Source organism: Anoplopoma fimbria, chromosome 3 (assembly GCF_027596085.1).
Source record: "Anoplopoma fimbria isolate UVic2021 breed Golden Eagle Sablefish chromosome 3, Afim_UVic_2022, whole genome shotgun sequence".
In the NCBI taxonomy this organism is placed as follows: domain Eukaryota; kingdom Metazoa; phylum Chordata; class Actinopteri; order Perciformes; family Anoplopomatidae; genus Anoplopoma; species Anoplopoma fimbria.
In genome coordinates, this window is record NC_072451.1 from 17,289,021 (window position 1) to 17,305,089 (window position 16,069).

Consider the following 16,069-nt stretch of genomic DNA (forward strand, 5'->3'; position numbering starts at 1 on the left):
TGAGCGGCTTTTATTCAGTGTGTCCCCGTTCTCACTTCCCCATTCAACGGAGAGGGGATAACGGCATCACTCAAATCATTTCTCTACTGAATTTCTTCCATCAATCCTCTCTCCCTGAGAAAATATTTCTGTATTCCTCCCAAGTGGAAAGATCAAATATTTGGTATTGCACAATGAAACACATTCAAAGGTTCTTAGCCAGTTCCACACTCCCTTGAGCAGTTTCTTTTTTTTCTTCTAAAGCCAATTATTTCACATCAGATCAAAGGCATTTATTTACCATTTACAGAGGATAAGCTGATGGCAGTGGGACTGAACACACACAAACACACAAAAACAGATTTGTTTCCATGTTATCACACCTCACAACTACACTGGAACAGCTACATTATGTATTTTTAATGCAACACAAACAACATCACTGACTGCTTTTTCTTCTTTTTTTCTTCCTCTCATTCGTCTGCAGGTGTAAGTGCACAGGAGTGGTGAGGATTCTTCCCAGCATGCCACTGGCACAGCATCACAGGGCCACTGTGCCCACAGCGATCTGGATCCTTGCTTTTGCTCTGAATCTTGCTCTACAGGTAAAATTTGTTAGGTAAAAAATAGCCCTGTCCATTTTTCCCTGAGCTGCCCAGGGCTTTTCTCCCCCCATATAAATTATTTATTTCCAATGTACTATTTTTGGCAGCCATGTTAACCACTTGACTCTGGGCACAAATCCACACTGTCCAGTTTGATTTGAAGTTTAGTGTTTTTTTCCTGTACATTGCCCCTACAAAGTACAAATATTTTTGTTATAAGCGACCAAGAACAAAGTATTTAATCGTTCATTAAGCCCAACTTTCCATAGTTACTCTTACATTACATTACATTACAGTCATTTAGCAGACGCTTTTATCCAAAGCGACTTACAATCAGTAGTATATTACATATCATTCACCCATTCACACACTGATGACAGGCTACCATGCAAGGTGCCACCATCAGACTCTAACTAACATTCATGCAACATCCAGTCCACACCGATGGCAAGCCTTCGGGAGCAACTTGGGGTGAAGTGTCTTGCCCAAGGACACATCGACTGCCGAAGCCGGGTATTGAACCACCGACCCTCTGATTGGAGAACAACCTTGCTCTCCACTACGCCACAGCCGCCCGCCTTGTTACTTCTGTCGAGCTTTCCATTCTTGCATTGTTATGCACATATACATTCTGCTGTGATAATGGTGGCAGATTTACCACTCAAAACTCTCAGTAAAGAATAGTTCCTGCTGTTAGACAGAGGTAGACAAAAGCAGGTAACTCATATGCTAGCCAGTGACCGTCGATGTCGTCGGCTGAAATGTCAACCGCTGTAATTACCCAGCAACCTTTCTTATTAAGCTAACTTTAGCTCCATTAATTGGTTGAAAGGCTTCTTTTTTTATAATTTATTTCCAACTGTTTTAAAATAAAGTCTTGTAAAAAGGGGTCTATGCACATGATGGCTATATGCATACAAAGCTTGAGAGCAAAGTCGCATGTGCCAAGCAAAAAATTCACCGTCATCACCAATTCAAGAGCCATGAAGACATGGAAATAAGGAAACAGCAGTGTTCTTATACAGTATTGCAGCTTAGAACTACTTTAGTATTAAAAGTATGATTATAAAAAGCGTAAGATTACAAATTATTATTATTATTTTACTTATTTTATAATTACTTGGTTGCTCACACACTTGTTCTTGGATGTGGTTGCTGAACTGTAAACTTTACCAAATAACAAGTTGCTAACATTAGCTGAAATAGCATCCAGGACTGGTTTCCACACTGAGGAAATACTGTAACCTGTAACCCCATTAACTAATGTAGTTCGTTAATTATGTGCCTCAAAAATAATGCGTGGTTAGTTGGAAGCTACTCGCTAACATTTGAGAAGATAATCACACAGTTTAATCAATTCCCTTCACATCTACTACTGTGTTTTAGCTTTGGAAAGGCCAAAAAAGACATACACCCTCAAAACTATTAAAAATTGGAGCATTGTTCTTACTACAGTGCAATGTAGATCTCTTCAAAATGTGGAGAAGTCCAAATCTTTCCAGACCTGCTGTGACTAGTTACGGTTGCTAAGCTATATTTGGAAAATGGCTGTACAGTGAATGGGTTTTTACAATCTATCAGTGATACACAGATAGTGCTACTCTTCAAAATAATATGTGCTTTCTGCCAGAAAATAGAAAGCAAAATCTTATAATACTAAACTGTCACCAAATCTTTTGCAAATGACCCAAAATTTGAATGTAAAATCGGTTTTGTCAGCCAACCAGTGAGTAAATCTGTCATACACTGTGTATTAGTGTCATCTTGTATTTTTTTTGTCCCCCCTGGGTTGTTATCTTAGTCTTCACTCCATCATCTTCTGTAAACACAAGGTATAAAGGACAAAAACAAAACCCTCAGTCCAAACCACGTGCAGTGTTTTTTGTTTCATATTGTCTCTCTCTGCAGGGCGCCGTTCATGCTGCTCCATCAGGAGACAACAAGCTGGTTCGTACCACCAGAGTGAGGCGACAGACCCCAGGGGGGGATCAACCCCCCTCCGCTTCCTCAGCCAACGAGACCCTGCGGGAGCAACCCGTGGTCTTTAACCACATCTACAACATCAATGTACCCTTGGAGTCTCTGTGCTCTGTCGACCTGGACGCCTCCGCACCACCTGCCACAGGAGATGGTGAGGGCTTCTCATCGATCGAGTGTTTGGGTTTAAACTCGCTCTAGTCGTCTTATCTGCTGTCCTGGAGGCCCCTCTTGTTCACATAGAGACACACAAACGTGTTGTTTTTAGACACTTTTAAGCCCTTTTCTGTTTGATCCAAAGGTTCTCGTGCTGAGTTGGGATCCAGACCTTCTGTGGAGGGACCGATGGATCCCAGTGGACCAACAGAATACATGGAGCAGACGCTGGATGCAGACAGCCAGGTATGTGTTGTAGCAGAATTTTGTTTAAGTAGCTGTTAAGCATAGAGAGTTATACAGAGATTATGATGACACAAGACTGGGGTGTGAAGAGACTTTTTGTGAGTGATTTAGGCAGACTGCCTCATGTTGCACGTAAATGACAGCAAATGCGTTACGCAAAGGACAACATCTGTTTCATCCCACATAGTCATTTACATACTGATATTTATGCTGATATGTTGGTTAGCTGAGAAATAATTAAAGTGTAAATTCACCCAAAACCAAAACAAAAGAGCAGAATTTTTTGAGAGCCAAACTCCACAGCACTGCTGACTTTAGAGGCTGTAGTCATTATGAATTCAAGTCCATAACAATTGACAGACTGATAGTTACACATTTTCAGGATGGAAAAAGTTATAGTATTAAAACATAAATGGGATATCGTCAAACCACTACAGCACCGTTTGTCAGATTTCTCCAAAATGTGTCTTGCATAAGAAGGAGAACACTGTTTTGCATACAAAACAAAACATATGTCACAAACTATCCATAACCCACACCTCTATTGTCCATCTATATGCTAATGTTCCAGTCACATTCTTATTTTGGCCACACGTATACCACCTCCCACTGAAATCTCACACATGGCTGAGCTTGTTTGTAGGCGCCTATGTTGGTTTGCACTTATTAGAGCGGCTACCCTTTGCTCCGACTTTTGTATAGGGGTGGATAATATAATACGCTTCTACGGACATTTGGATTTTTTTATGACACCATGAAAACGCTGGCCTCAGTTTTTCCTGTCAGACAAAACTATATACTATTTATTTGCTTTTTCTAAACCTGCAAGGCTAGAGGTAGGTGTTTGATACCTAAAATAATAGATTTGAGGTGAAGTATCAATTCAGGGTTACCACAATTTGCATTGTCCAATAATTTTGGAATAAATTTCACTATAAGCTTAATTAGCTCCCTTAGGTGTCAATATGCACTTCTTAACCATACTGTTTTCTTCTTCTTTTTCTTCAGGTTACATTCACTCACCGCATCAACATCCCAAAAGCAGCATGTGGCTGTCCGTCAACCACCACAATCCAGCAACTTGCCACCAGGGTTGAGATGCTGGAGAGAGAAGTTTCCCTGCTCAGAGCTCAGTGTGGGTCTGGATGCTGCGGGGAGAGCTCAGCCATGGGTGAGGGCTGTAAAACAATGACAACAAAGTATATGGAGAAAGCCGTAGGATGTTGTTTTTGTTTATATAACCATTTTACTTACAATATTTGCAAAAAAAACTAAAACTCTGGTGTAAACCATTAGGCGTTTGAAAGGAAAGATACAAAAAAGCTGCAAGAAATGTATTTTAAAAAAAAATGGAAAAAAACAGGTGCTGTAAGTAAAAGATGTAGAAAAAAAACTGTTTATACTGTGAATGAAGAGGAGACAGACGGCAGCAGAATGATAATGCTGGAGGGCGTCTTTTTTTTTTTCACATGTAGTCTCGGTTTAAAAGGTGTGGAGAAAATTTTTGTTCACTATTCAGGAGATGCTACCATTATAATATGAGGGGACGAGAATGGATAGAGTTATAGGCTATATTATGGTTAAAGGATCTGCTCTATTGACTCCATCACCCCATTCAAATAGTTTCTGAAAATGCGCCGTCTCTTCAGTGGGAGTATGATTATCTCCAACAGTCACGATGTGAATCAGAATGAGGATGAAATGATCAGCTGGAGAGGACGGTGGCTAGATGGAAATGAACAAAATGAGACAGGTTTCCAATGATGTGTTGTCTTTCTAGTACTCAGTCCTACTGTGAGCATGAAGAGGATTGGATGTGTTAATTTCTAAGTGTATATTAAAATAAAAGAAGTAATATCCCTCCAAAACACTTTCCCTTTAGGTTTGATTGCATTATCATCTTTGAATAGAGCATCATTTTGTCACATAATAATATATACATCTTTTACCCAGGTCATTTGGACTTTGTCCCAGGCTGCAGTGGCCATGGCAGCTTCAGTTTTGACCTTTGCGGCTGCATCTGTGAGGAAGGTTGGGCCGGCAAAAATTGCTCCGAGCCTCGCTGCCCGGACGACTGCTCCGGCCAGGGTGTCTGCGTGGAAGGGGAGTGTGTGTGTGACCGTGACTTTGGTGGCGACAACTGCTCGGAGCCGCGGTGCCCCTCGGACTGCTCGGGTCGCGGGCTCTGTATCGACGGGGAGTGTGTGTGCGAAGAGTCCTTCACCGGCGAGGACTGCATGGTCGGGAGGTGTCTCAACGACTGCTCGGACCAGGGCATGTGCATCAACGGGACGTGCCAGTGCAGGCCCGGCTACGTGGGAGAGGACTGCTCGCTGGTCTACTGCGCCAACAACTGTAGCAAGAAGGGCGTCTGCAAGGAGGGATTCTGTATCTGCCAGGATGGCTTTGCTGGAGATGACTGCAACTCTGGTAGTATATTACTTTCTAACCTTTTGATCCGTTTGATCCTCTCGACTGTTGTCAAGTGCTAAAAATAGTTTGTAAGACATTTGTGGTTCAACTCCCAGAAGATTTCAGATTCCCACAATGACACTCTGTGACCCTGAGACAGTTCAGTCTGAATTCTTGAGCAGCTGCACTGTTAGATTGAGTGCCTGCATTGCCAAGAGCTATTTACTGGAATGTGGACACATTTTCTCTTCATGAATTGCTGGAACTATCTCTTAGGTTATTTGTTGGTGACATTGAAAGCACACTTCAGATTACAGACTAGTGAGTGTCATTAGAATTGGCATCTCGGTGTGTCTTTTATCTGGTTAACCTACAGTGTGGGAGCAATTCTATAAAAAATAACTGATTTGTAAAAGAAATGCAGCACAAAGTGTCACGGTTGGTGTGTGGACCCAAGAGCAGTACGACGAGGAGACAGATAAAGTTCTGGAGCTTTATTTGAAGCTGAGAACACAGCAGACAGACAGGCAGGATATGACTCACAGTGGGAAACAGGCAAGGGATCAGGCAGACGGAAACCAGAGGAAGCGGAGGCTAATCTCGTGGTCGGGGACAGAAGGCTGAGTCGGTTAACCGGGGCAGAGGCAAGGCAGGGAAGTCCAGACAGGCAGGGTCGGCAACGGGAAATCAGTCCACGGGAAATTGCTGGAAAGTGTAGCATGAAAACAACGAACGATCTGGCAGCAAGTGTGTGAATGAGTGGGGCATTTATACTGCAGGGTGTAGGTGCAGCAGAGTGAGCAGGTGAGAGGGATGGTGCTGATGAGGTGGGTGTGGCAGACAGGTGCACTGCATGAAACTGATTAGATGAGTGAGGGAGAGTGTGGTGAGAGAGAGAGGGGGCTGGGCTGTGAGCTGGAAGTGGAACTGGGAGTGGCCGGAGTGAACTGAGAGAGAGTGACAGGCAGGTGAACAGAGTGAGCCAATTAGGTGAGTGAGACAGAGTGACAGGGAGTATGGAACTACTGACAGTATGGAGGAAGAACTGTGACACAAAGTGTTTTAAAGGAAGACAGATAAATAACACCAGCAAATGGTAAGTTATTATTAACGTTAAAAAATGTAGTTTCGGACGCCCTTACACGGTTAGATGTCCTCAGAATGTGATATTCAGTACGGTGATGTTTGGAGTGGATTTTCATAGTGATGGGTGTAAAAGTCCAATATACTGACATAGTGTATATTTGACACTAATGTGTCACACATAAACTATAAAATGTCAGAAGAAGAATTGCAATCACAATTTCCTTGAGCTCAAAGTGACGTCTTCAGAATATTTGACTAACAAAAAAACTAAAGATATGCATTTTACAATCAGGGCTGCAAACTACTTTTTTAATGCGAATGTAGCTTTTTTTCACGTCAGTTTGGGTGAATCCAGATCTGAGTTTATTTTAATACACCACTCACTCACTGCACTGTATGGCTCATTCTGAGTGGCGAGTGACAGGACCACTCAACTTAAACGCCAGCTGTCGCCAAGCAGCTGAGTACACATTAAAGTCAATCCACCAACTTTATTATGTTCATTTTTGATTCTAATAAAATAGTTCTGTCCAACAAGCTGCAATCTGCTAGGCATGTACGTTTTACAAACACTAGACTGCTTTTCAAAACAATGCGAGCATGTTCTTTGAGAAACGAGTCTCTTCTGAGTCTGTATCGGACCCGCTCAGCTGGGAGGTTGTGTCCTGACGAGCATAAAGCAGAGAGTCGTCTATAGTGTTTGTCAAATATTTGCAAAATAATTGATGACAAAATATATTAAGAATAGCTTAACAGGGGACATCCTCAGGCGACATCTTCATTATACAGGCTTCTTAGGAAAACAAAGGTTGCAGTCACTTAATTTAAAACTAATACAAATACTGGATAAGATGCTAAAATAATAATATAATAGTCAATTTGCGTTTCTAGTAAAACAATACTCAAACTATCATTTTGGCATATCTTGATAAATCTTACAGTCAAGGTGTATATAAATAAATAAAAGCTTATAAATAGGGTATAATTATACTTAACAACAAAAGTTCTGACCAGTCAGGATTAGGCTGTTTTTAAATATGAATAGCTATTTACAGACTGTGTGGGTTCAAACACACTTGAAGTCTTATTCTCCTCTACAGTAATTCTTCACATGTTTACAATGGGGAAGGCAAACTCATTAAAATATGCAACAATTAAGATCAGTGTTAATGAAGGAAGAATGGCATTACAATGTGCAGAGGACAGCAAATTTGAGCTTTACGCCAAAAACTTTACTCCCTGGCTGGCCACTCCATACCCTTATGAAAATTCCTATTTATATAAGCATATAAAACAGGCCTTACTTACATGGTTATGTGATGTTACGCTGTTGCATTCTTTTTCACTTTAAGTGTGTTTTCATCCCTGACAGTGATATAAAACTGAATTCAGCTGCAAATCCTCAAATTTTAGAATTATTCGTACATAATACTGAAACAATAATCAATTGGTTAATGATTAATTTTATGAAGATTGACTTATTGATTAAGCAACTAGTTAATCCAAGCAATTAATACAAAATATAGCAAATACATAACCGTGGGTAATGGCATTCATGTGCCATGGAGTGCTGAGAGTTTGCAGACAGATTACAGCTACAGAGGGGGATTTTATTTATCGCAACACCCTCAATAACAATAAAGGAAGCAATTAATTAAACTGCCTAGTGTAGTGTTTAGATAAGAAATAAACCTTCTTACCCATGATGCTTCATGCCACTTACAGAGCAGGTAGATGGATCTGATTTGTTCCATAGATTTATAAATGCTAAGCTCTCTCCTTCTCTTACTGCTGCAGCAGTCGGGTACACTGGCCTGAAAGCTATGCCCTATCATTTTTAGCAACCGTGCAGACCTGAGAAACAAACCCCACTGTGCTTCAAATGCAGGTGTCGGATCACGTGACTTGCCGGACATCAGAAGGTGTAACAGGATTTGTCAAAAGTCACTTTCATCCCGGGAGAGAGCTGCTACATTAGCTGCAGCTGAGACAGTGTTCTGAGCCGAGCTCCCCCTTTGTTCACACCGAGCTCTTCAAACCAAAATATCAGATGCTGCTCTGCTGTTTGAGGCAGCTGTCAAAAAAGTGAAGGATGAGGACAGACAGAAGAGCTGTCATCCCATCAACTATCTACTCAAAGTGAGGGAGTCCGAATTGCTTATTTCTTTGCAATTAGAGGCTAAAATAGCCAATGCTGGTAGGGGATAGTTCGCTGAATACAAAACGGAGCAGTTCAATTACCAGAGACCTGTAGGGTGACAGGCTTAAGTGTTTCATGTTATCAAAAGCTGAAGAAAGCGGGATATATTTTTGCTTCAATTACGTTGGCCAATATTCCCCCACTATGACAAATTATGGAGGCTGTTGAATTTAAATGGGATGTTCCAGGCGTAAGAGTAGGACACAGTAAATCTTTACATAAAAATGTATCCACCCACAAAGCAGAGATCAACTAGTGCTGAAGAGTGGCATTTAATCTTGGCGGCAGAGGAATTCTACAATCATTTCAATGAGATCTGATGCTACAGTTGAAAAACAGCGGTGACATTCTCACGTTGTTGACATCCTCTGAGTGCGGCGGTGGAGACAACTGACATTTACATTTCTCACAAATGAGTGAGTCTCAGAGCTGTGATACGGCTTTAAAGTTCTGCAGTGTGTGGCGTATCAAAACTACAAAGAAGTTTGATGTCTCCTATACGTGTTTATTTATTGTCTTTATTTTGATTAACTATGCTGATGTATTGCATCAATCATTTTTAAATGAACAGCATGGCTTTTTATAATGTTACTTTGTGTCTGTCAGTTATATTATTAGGCAGATTAACTGTGATATAAATAGGGCTTTGACAGACAGGTGACAGTCCACCTCAACACACGTTCACACAATAACTTAAGCTGCAGGCGAAAGGACACAATATATCTTTGTGCCATTCACAGTCTGCCTCTTCAGCTTGAGAATCTCACACTGTTTTCATGGTTTGACTGAAATTGTGTTGTAGATTGTGACAAAAGCAGCTCAATATCCGGAACCATTCTCTTGCACTGAACTGAAATTTGATTATCTTCCCCCCCCCCTGTATGGCAAAGGATCTTTGACAGTATGTGTTTTGACAACCAAAAGAGACACAAACTTTTCTTAAAGTCTAGTGTGTTCCTCATTTTTGGGATGCTTTAGGATAAGAAACCAAAATTGCATTTCAGTATAGGAAACCCAACAGGTTTAGCATAACGGCAGCTTTTTTATGTTTCACCAATTATGAAACGTTATAGCTATTATACGTGGTGTGTCTATTTGGATATACTTTACAGAAGATGTACACTAAGATAACAATAATACATATTATGCACCCAGGAGGTGTTTATTCAAACCTTTACATGAATAGTTTATTTATTTAGAGCAGGTAAAAATGACAATCTGCAATGCGGAGGGGTTCGTTTCAAGTGAGATATTACTATATAACACCCAAAAAAGTTTCTAGTTTGTATCATATATGAACACCACATAATCATAAGTAGTCTCACAATGAGTATTACAAAAGGAGCACATAATACGTACTTTCCTTTAAACAATCTATGCCCCATAGTCATTCAAAACTACTTCATATGTAAACTATATGTGATGGTATATATAATATCCCCCAAACTTATTTGTAGACCTCTTGTAATATTTGGTCATGGTATTTACATTTTTTTATTTATTTAATGACTCTGCATCTGCAAGAAAGCTATGGTCAGAGGCATCATGTTTTAACACAGTGGTCAATGTCATGGGATTTAGTTCAGCAACAGCAGATTAAATCTTTGACCAATTGGAGCAAGGAAAAAAATCTCCTAACACAGTGGTCAATGTCATGGGATTTAGTTCAGCAACAGCAGATTAAATCTTTGACCAATTCAAGGGTGAAAAACTGAAAATAGCATTAAAAATCTGTATTATTCAATTGTTTTCTAATACACGCACATGCCAAAATATTGCACTCCAAGTTTCAGTTAAGTCCCAAGCAAATTAACAAGAGACTTCCATCACATAAAGTTATTCCTCTGATGATTCACTGACCTCCGTTGTCAGCTGGAGTTTTACCTTTTAGGTTTTAATTCACTACATACTGCCATATCTGCCTATGATAACACACTGATTAGATGTTATTAGACTTAAAGACCACAGGCAAGATTAGTGAATAACCTTCAGTAAATTGCCCCTTTGAAACAAACCTTTAAAAATATACATGCCTGAGAAAGAGAAAAATACCTTCAACACATGAATTAATTTGCAAATGATATAACCTGTGTGTTTATAACATCACATTTATGTAGAGGCTGCTTTTCTGCTACATGTCTACACTTTACACGTTCTGTTCAGATTCACCATAAGGTCTGGTAATTATTTGTCTTTATATTCTAACTGGGGGAATTTGTTTAAACTGTTTGACATCCTAAGACCCTGTAGGCAAGCCAAAGAACAAAATGTGCTTAAAGTGAAAGAAAGAAAACAAGTTGATCTAGTCGGGATCTGAAAACTGCTCCTGAAGTTGGACACTGTCCCACTCACAAAGGTCAGAAACTCTGTTGTTGCTCTGCGGTTGAGAAATGTTGATAGGATGTCAGGTTGAACCAGTCCCGGACGACAATAGATTAAACAACATATTTGTATTCAAATGAACAGCTCGACGTTAATGACCTTTCACGTAGAAACAACAAGGTGAGATGTCTCAGTGCTTCTCTATGTTTGCTGTATGCTCATCAATATGCTCCTCTAACTAACTTTCCAGAGGAGCATTGAAGAAGAAGTGTCGACTTGAGAGTTTGCCCTTCACTTTCTACGGGAGTTAATGACTTCGGAGCAGCTCGTCTGTTCAGCCTCCTCACATGACCTCATTCGATCACTCTTCTTCTATTCCACGGATTATTGTTCCTTCATTTTGATTTGTTATTCCCTTCATATACGTGACACAGCTGAGTCTAATTGATGAAATGAATCTAGCTAATTGAATGCTGCAGAATTAGTCCCTGGTGCAGGTTCAATGTTTCCAAATGAGCGGACTACTGTGCAGCTTGTGCCCATCTGTCGAGTGTGTGAGGAAGGAGCTGAAACAGCTACTAGAGTGTCCAAAGGTTCCCCCCCCCCAAGGAGAACTCAGTGCTGTGCTGTGAATTCCTGAATCACAGGAGGCAGAGATGTTGAGGGGGTTTGGGTTGCTTATCACACTCCCTTTACTCCCCCTCTCTGTCTCTCATTTACTGTTTCAACCTTATTCTCTCCCGTCTAACCCTCTTTTTTATGTTAGTCGGTCACTCACCGAGGCTCAGCTTGTCTCGTCTTTTTCTCTTCTGTCCTCTGTCTGTCTGTGAATCCCGTCTCGTCGTGTCTCCAACTCAAACTGTTTGTACTTTCTGTCTTGTCTTGTCCTCCTTTATGTCCTTCACCTTTCTCCCCACCTCCTCCCCCTCGTTGTTTTTGGCAGAGGGAGCTGTAAACACTCTTGTTTATGCCTCCTCATTTACATTCAACACCACCTCTCAGGCTTATGGCTTGACGATCTCCACTCCAGCCCGAGTGAATGACAGTGCTTCTCCCTTTCTTGTAAACACTACGCCACACAGTGCAGTCTGTCATATGGTCTTGTTTTAAAGATTACGGATGCAGAGAATGTTTTTAGTTAGCGAGATAATGGCAAATGTAGCAAAGTTGTGTGCATTGGCAATAGTTTTAAGTACTTTGGTTATAGTATATATATATATATATATATTATATATATAATTGTATAGGAAATTTGGCCCCCAATGTCCGGGGATCAGGTGCTGCAGTAGGAGAGGGGGGCGCTACCTGATGTTGTAGCTGATAACAGCGTGCATAAGGAATTAGCCATCGGTGCTGGAAAAAGTGCATAAGCAATTTTATCAGTATTTAACTGTCAACCATGGTCTGTTAGACTCCGTTTCCATCAGCGTTGAAATGGTTTGCTTCATACTTAACTCAGAGATTTCAGAAAGTTGAACCTTTAGCAAGTAGAATGCACAAGTGAACTGAAATAAGGAATTATGGATGTAAAAAACATTGCTATATAAATGCAATGGCTAACTACAAGCTTATGACACATGCGATTTACTAGCAAGCCATTCTAAAGCTGATATAGTGGTTACATTTTATGAATATCAATGCAAAACACACACACACACACAAAAAGCAAGTGTTTACTCATATTTTGTTTTGTTTTTTGTCTCAACAGTGGCACCGGCCATGAATGTGAAGATACGAGGCGTGACTGACTGCACAGTTGACGTGGAGTGGGAGGGGTCTGTTGTGCTGACAGATTTTTTAGTGACCTACACACCGAGCAGCCCTGGAGGTATGTGCAGAGCTATGCTGGCCTTTGGAGGCAGGGAAGGTTGTAATTTAAGTTATAGTTGATTCAAAATGTCTTGAAAGCATACACAACTTCTATAAAAAAAAAAAAGAATGTACCAGTGTATCTTTTTACCCGTCTCTCTGTCAGGTGTGCAACTAGAGGTGAGGATTCCAGGCAATACCACCACCTACACCATCTCAGGCCTGGAGGCAGGCATGGAGTACAACATCAACGTGTTCGCTGTCATTAACAACAGCATCAGCGTCCCTGCCAGCATCACCGTGTCGACCTGTAAGTGCAGCCCCATGGCTTGTTTTGACAAAATGTACTCATGGGAGCCATGAAGCATATTCCACTGAGGCAATGTTTGGTTCATCACCAACAGAATATAAATGTAATTCCTCAATGTGGGCCGTGCACACATTCTCACATGGACACAGACGGATGCACACACACACACAACCTGTCTCTCACCTTTTTTATTTTTTTGGTTAAATCCTCCCGAAGATGTTTCTCAGTGTCAATTGAGTGAGAATGCCACCTGCTCCTATGTGCCCACTGGTTATGATGCCCAAATGTAACACCTGCTTGATGTCACTCAAAAAACACACACACACACACACACACACACACACACACACACACACACACACACACACACACACACACACACACACACACACACACACACACACACAAACACCTTCTGAATGTGTACCTCCTGGCCGGTGTTAAGGGCAGGTCATTGGATCTGCTAGAACAACATACTATTCCATGCTTCATAAGGGTATCAAAACTCACAAATCCCATAAATACGTAAAAGCCTGTTTTCAATAATGTATAGAATATTCTATCCACTCTACATCAGCTGGCTACATACTATTGCCATTACTCGGTCTTGGCTGGTAAAATTTTCCTCCATTTCACAGATAAGTGAGTTTAATTTCAGTGATAGCAGAGTTTGGAGTTATAAAGTCAATTTAGGGCAATTAAGTTTGATGCAACCATTTTTCTTTAGTGATATGATTTGTTGGGTTGTCACTGCTAAACTTAATTATGAAATGTAGTATTTGATTATCTGGAAAGATTTATGAGGACATGGCTGCTTTTGAAAAAAAGTAATTTTAGCATTTTGTTAATATGAGTCATTTGTTTTAAACTAATGAACTAATCATCAGAGCTATGCCTACTTTCAGTGGTCAGAAAAAAAGGAAATCTTTTTTGGGGAGGCAGATGGTCATCACTTTATACAAGCAGCACATTTTTGATAAATAAAATTGCCAATCCAAACATTTAGTGCAACGTCAGGGTGATCAAAACATTGAAAATGAATAAAGACAGAGGGAAAAATAGATCAGAAAAATGTATGTAAAATAGAAAGGTTCAGCACTGGTCACCTTCAGCATGAGATGAAGTAGTGATTTATGGTCTGTGTGGGTCACTGAAGAAAAATAATACATCTCTGGCTACCTCTACAGATCTCTCCAATCCGGATGGTTTAGTCTTCAAATTCATCACAGAGACGTCAGTGGAGGTCCAGTGGTTGCCCTTCTACTATTCCTTCGATGGATGGGAGATCAGCTTCATCCCCAAGGTAGAGTAGAGCTGTGTAAACATGCGGGTTAACTCACAAAAGACACATGGCGGCCCTGCTAACATCGACATAAAACCATTCTTTGTGAATTCACCTGTCAGTGTAATGTAATGTAAGACTACAGCACTATAGCATGCTGAAAGACACCCAAACTGTCCTTGTGTTTGAGATGAACAGAAGGAAAAACTGACTTTTTATTTTGAAAATCTCATTAATTCCAATCACTTTGAATTCCTGTGTAGAAACAGGAAGAGAAATAACTGGATGGATTTAGGTTGTCTTGGGGTTTTCGCTCAGCTTGAGGCCCATACTGAATTAGACAAGCTGATTGTCTTAAGCTTATTGGCTATTAGGAGGATGAGCCATTAAACCCTTTTGCAGAAACACCCTTCGTAAAGCCATTGCAGGGCCAGGTTCAAAGCCAGAAAGCAAAAACCTGTTTCTTTCTAATTCCCGCTGTAAACTCAGGTACTCACTGCACTCTAATCTCATGCCCTCTCACAGTAATTGGTTTTCTCCTTTAAGGTGTTCTCGGGGGAGATATCCTTTGGTCCGGCCTCAAATCTGATGTTGAGATGCTTTTTTTTGTGTTATTTCAATCACTTTTAAGGATGGAACATTTGTGAATTAAAAAATAACAGTGGGCGTCCTAATTTCATTTTGTTGCTTTTAGCCTTCCTCTTTCTTTCTTCCCAATCTTTCATGACTCTCATCTTCTAGCACTTTCCATCCCTCTACCCTTTTTCTCCTAATCTCTTGTTTCTACATTCAATCCACCACCTCTTGGTCGAAGATACCCTTTGTCCTTTTCTTCCTCCTTCACCTCTGTCTTCCTCTCCATCCTCTTCTGTAAACGTTCCCCCCTGTATCTTTCCACGCGTTTGCTCCCTCGCTCCAGGCACGGGGCAAATCATATTATGAGTTGGCAGTCCCACCCCCTGTGGATTTAATCCAGCAATGGGGATTGTGAATTTTGACAATCTTGTAATGGAAGTAGGCATGAAAGCATTGGCCTATTCAAGCAAACACAGAACTCACTCCTCTGTTAAAGGGAAACAGAGGGAGAGAGAGAGAGTCAGGGCCAGAATGGAGACCTGCCGTGAACATTGTTAGAAACAGCTACATTATATCTGATGCTCCAATGAAACATCATACAGCCAGCACAAACCTACCATACCATGTCATGTTATAATTTGGGCTAGTGCTATATTACTTCTTATAGTATAGAGTCACTTATGGCCATGAGAAATATTCTCAGTAATGATTTTTATGATTTATCAAGGACGCAAGAGTTTTTTCAGTTTCCTGGAAATGCCCTTTTAAGAAAAAAAGGTTCTGTTTTTGTTAGAGAAGCAGTTGTAGCTTTTGTTTTACTATATTCACACACACAGAAACACACACATAATCTTGCATAACTGTTTGACGTTTCCCTGAAATGTCTCAGCAACGTGATTCATGTTGAATGGTCAAGCAAATGTGCAAAGCTAACAGGTCAGGACACACAATGAGGCTGTGCAAATATGCAGTTTTCTGTTTAAATACAGCATGTGTTCACATATTGTGTACATGGACTTGACCTGATTTTATATCATGCCTTAAACATTGTTCAGATGCACTTTGTGACTCTCTCCTTGACTCCTGGGAAGACGAGACAGAGTCAGGCA

At 40.7% G+C, this 16,069-nt stretch overlaps 1 protein-coding gene across 1 annotated transcript in view; it reads left to right on the forward strand.

The window, feature by feature from the left end:
• The first annotated feature begins 503 nt into the window (after nt 1-503).
• tnr (tenascin R (restrictin, janusin)) overlaps nt 504-16,069 on the forward strand; it is a 65,715-nt gene continuing 50,149 nt past the window's right edge. The window contains exons 1-8 of the mRNA XM_054626802.1: nt 504-584; nt 2,493-2,715; nt 2,863-2,963; nt 3,972-4,134; nt 4,917-5,393; nt 12,692-12,811; nt 12,959-13,102; nt 14,290-14,405. Of these exons, the coding sequence (XP_054482777.1) occupies nt 504-584; nt 2,493-2,715; nt 2,863-2,963; nt 3,972-4,134; nt 4,917-5,393; nt 12,692-12,811; nt 12,959-13,102; nt 14,290-14,405 (1,425 nt within the window). The remainder of the gene's footprint in view (nt 585-2,492; nt 2,716-2,862; nt 2,964-3,971; nt 4,135-4,916; nt 5,394-12,691; nt 12,812-12,958; nt 13,103-14,289; nt 14,406-16,069) is intronic.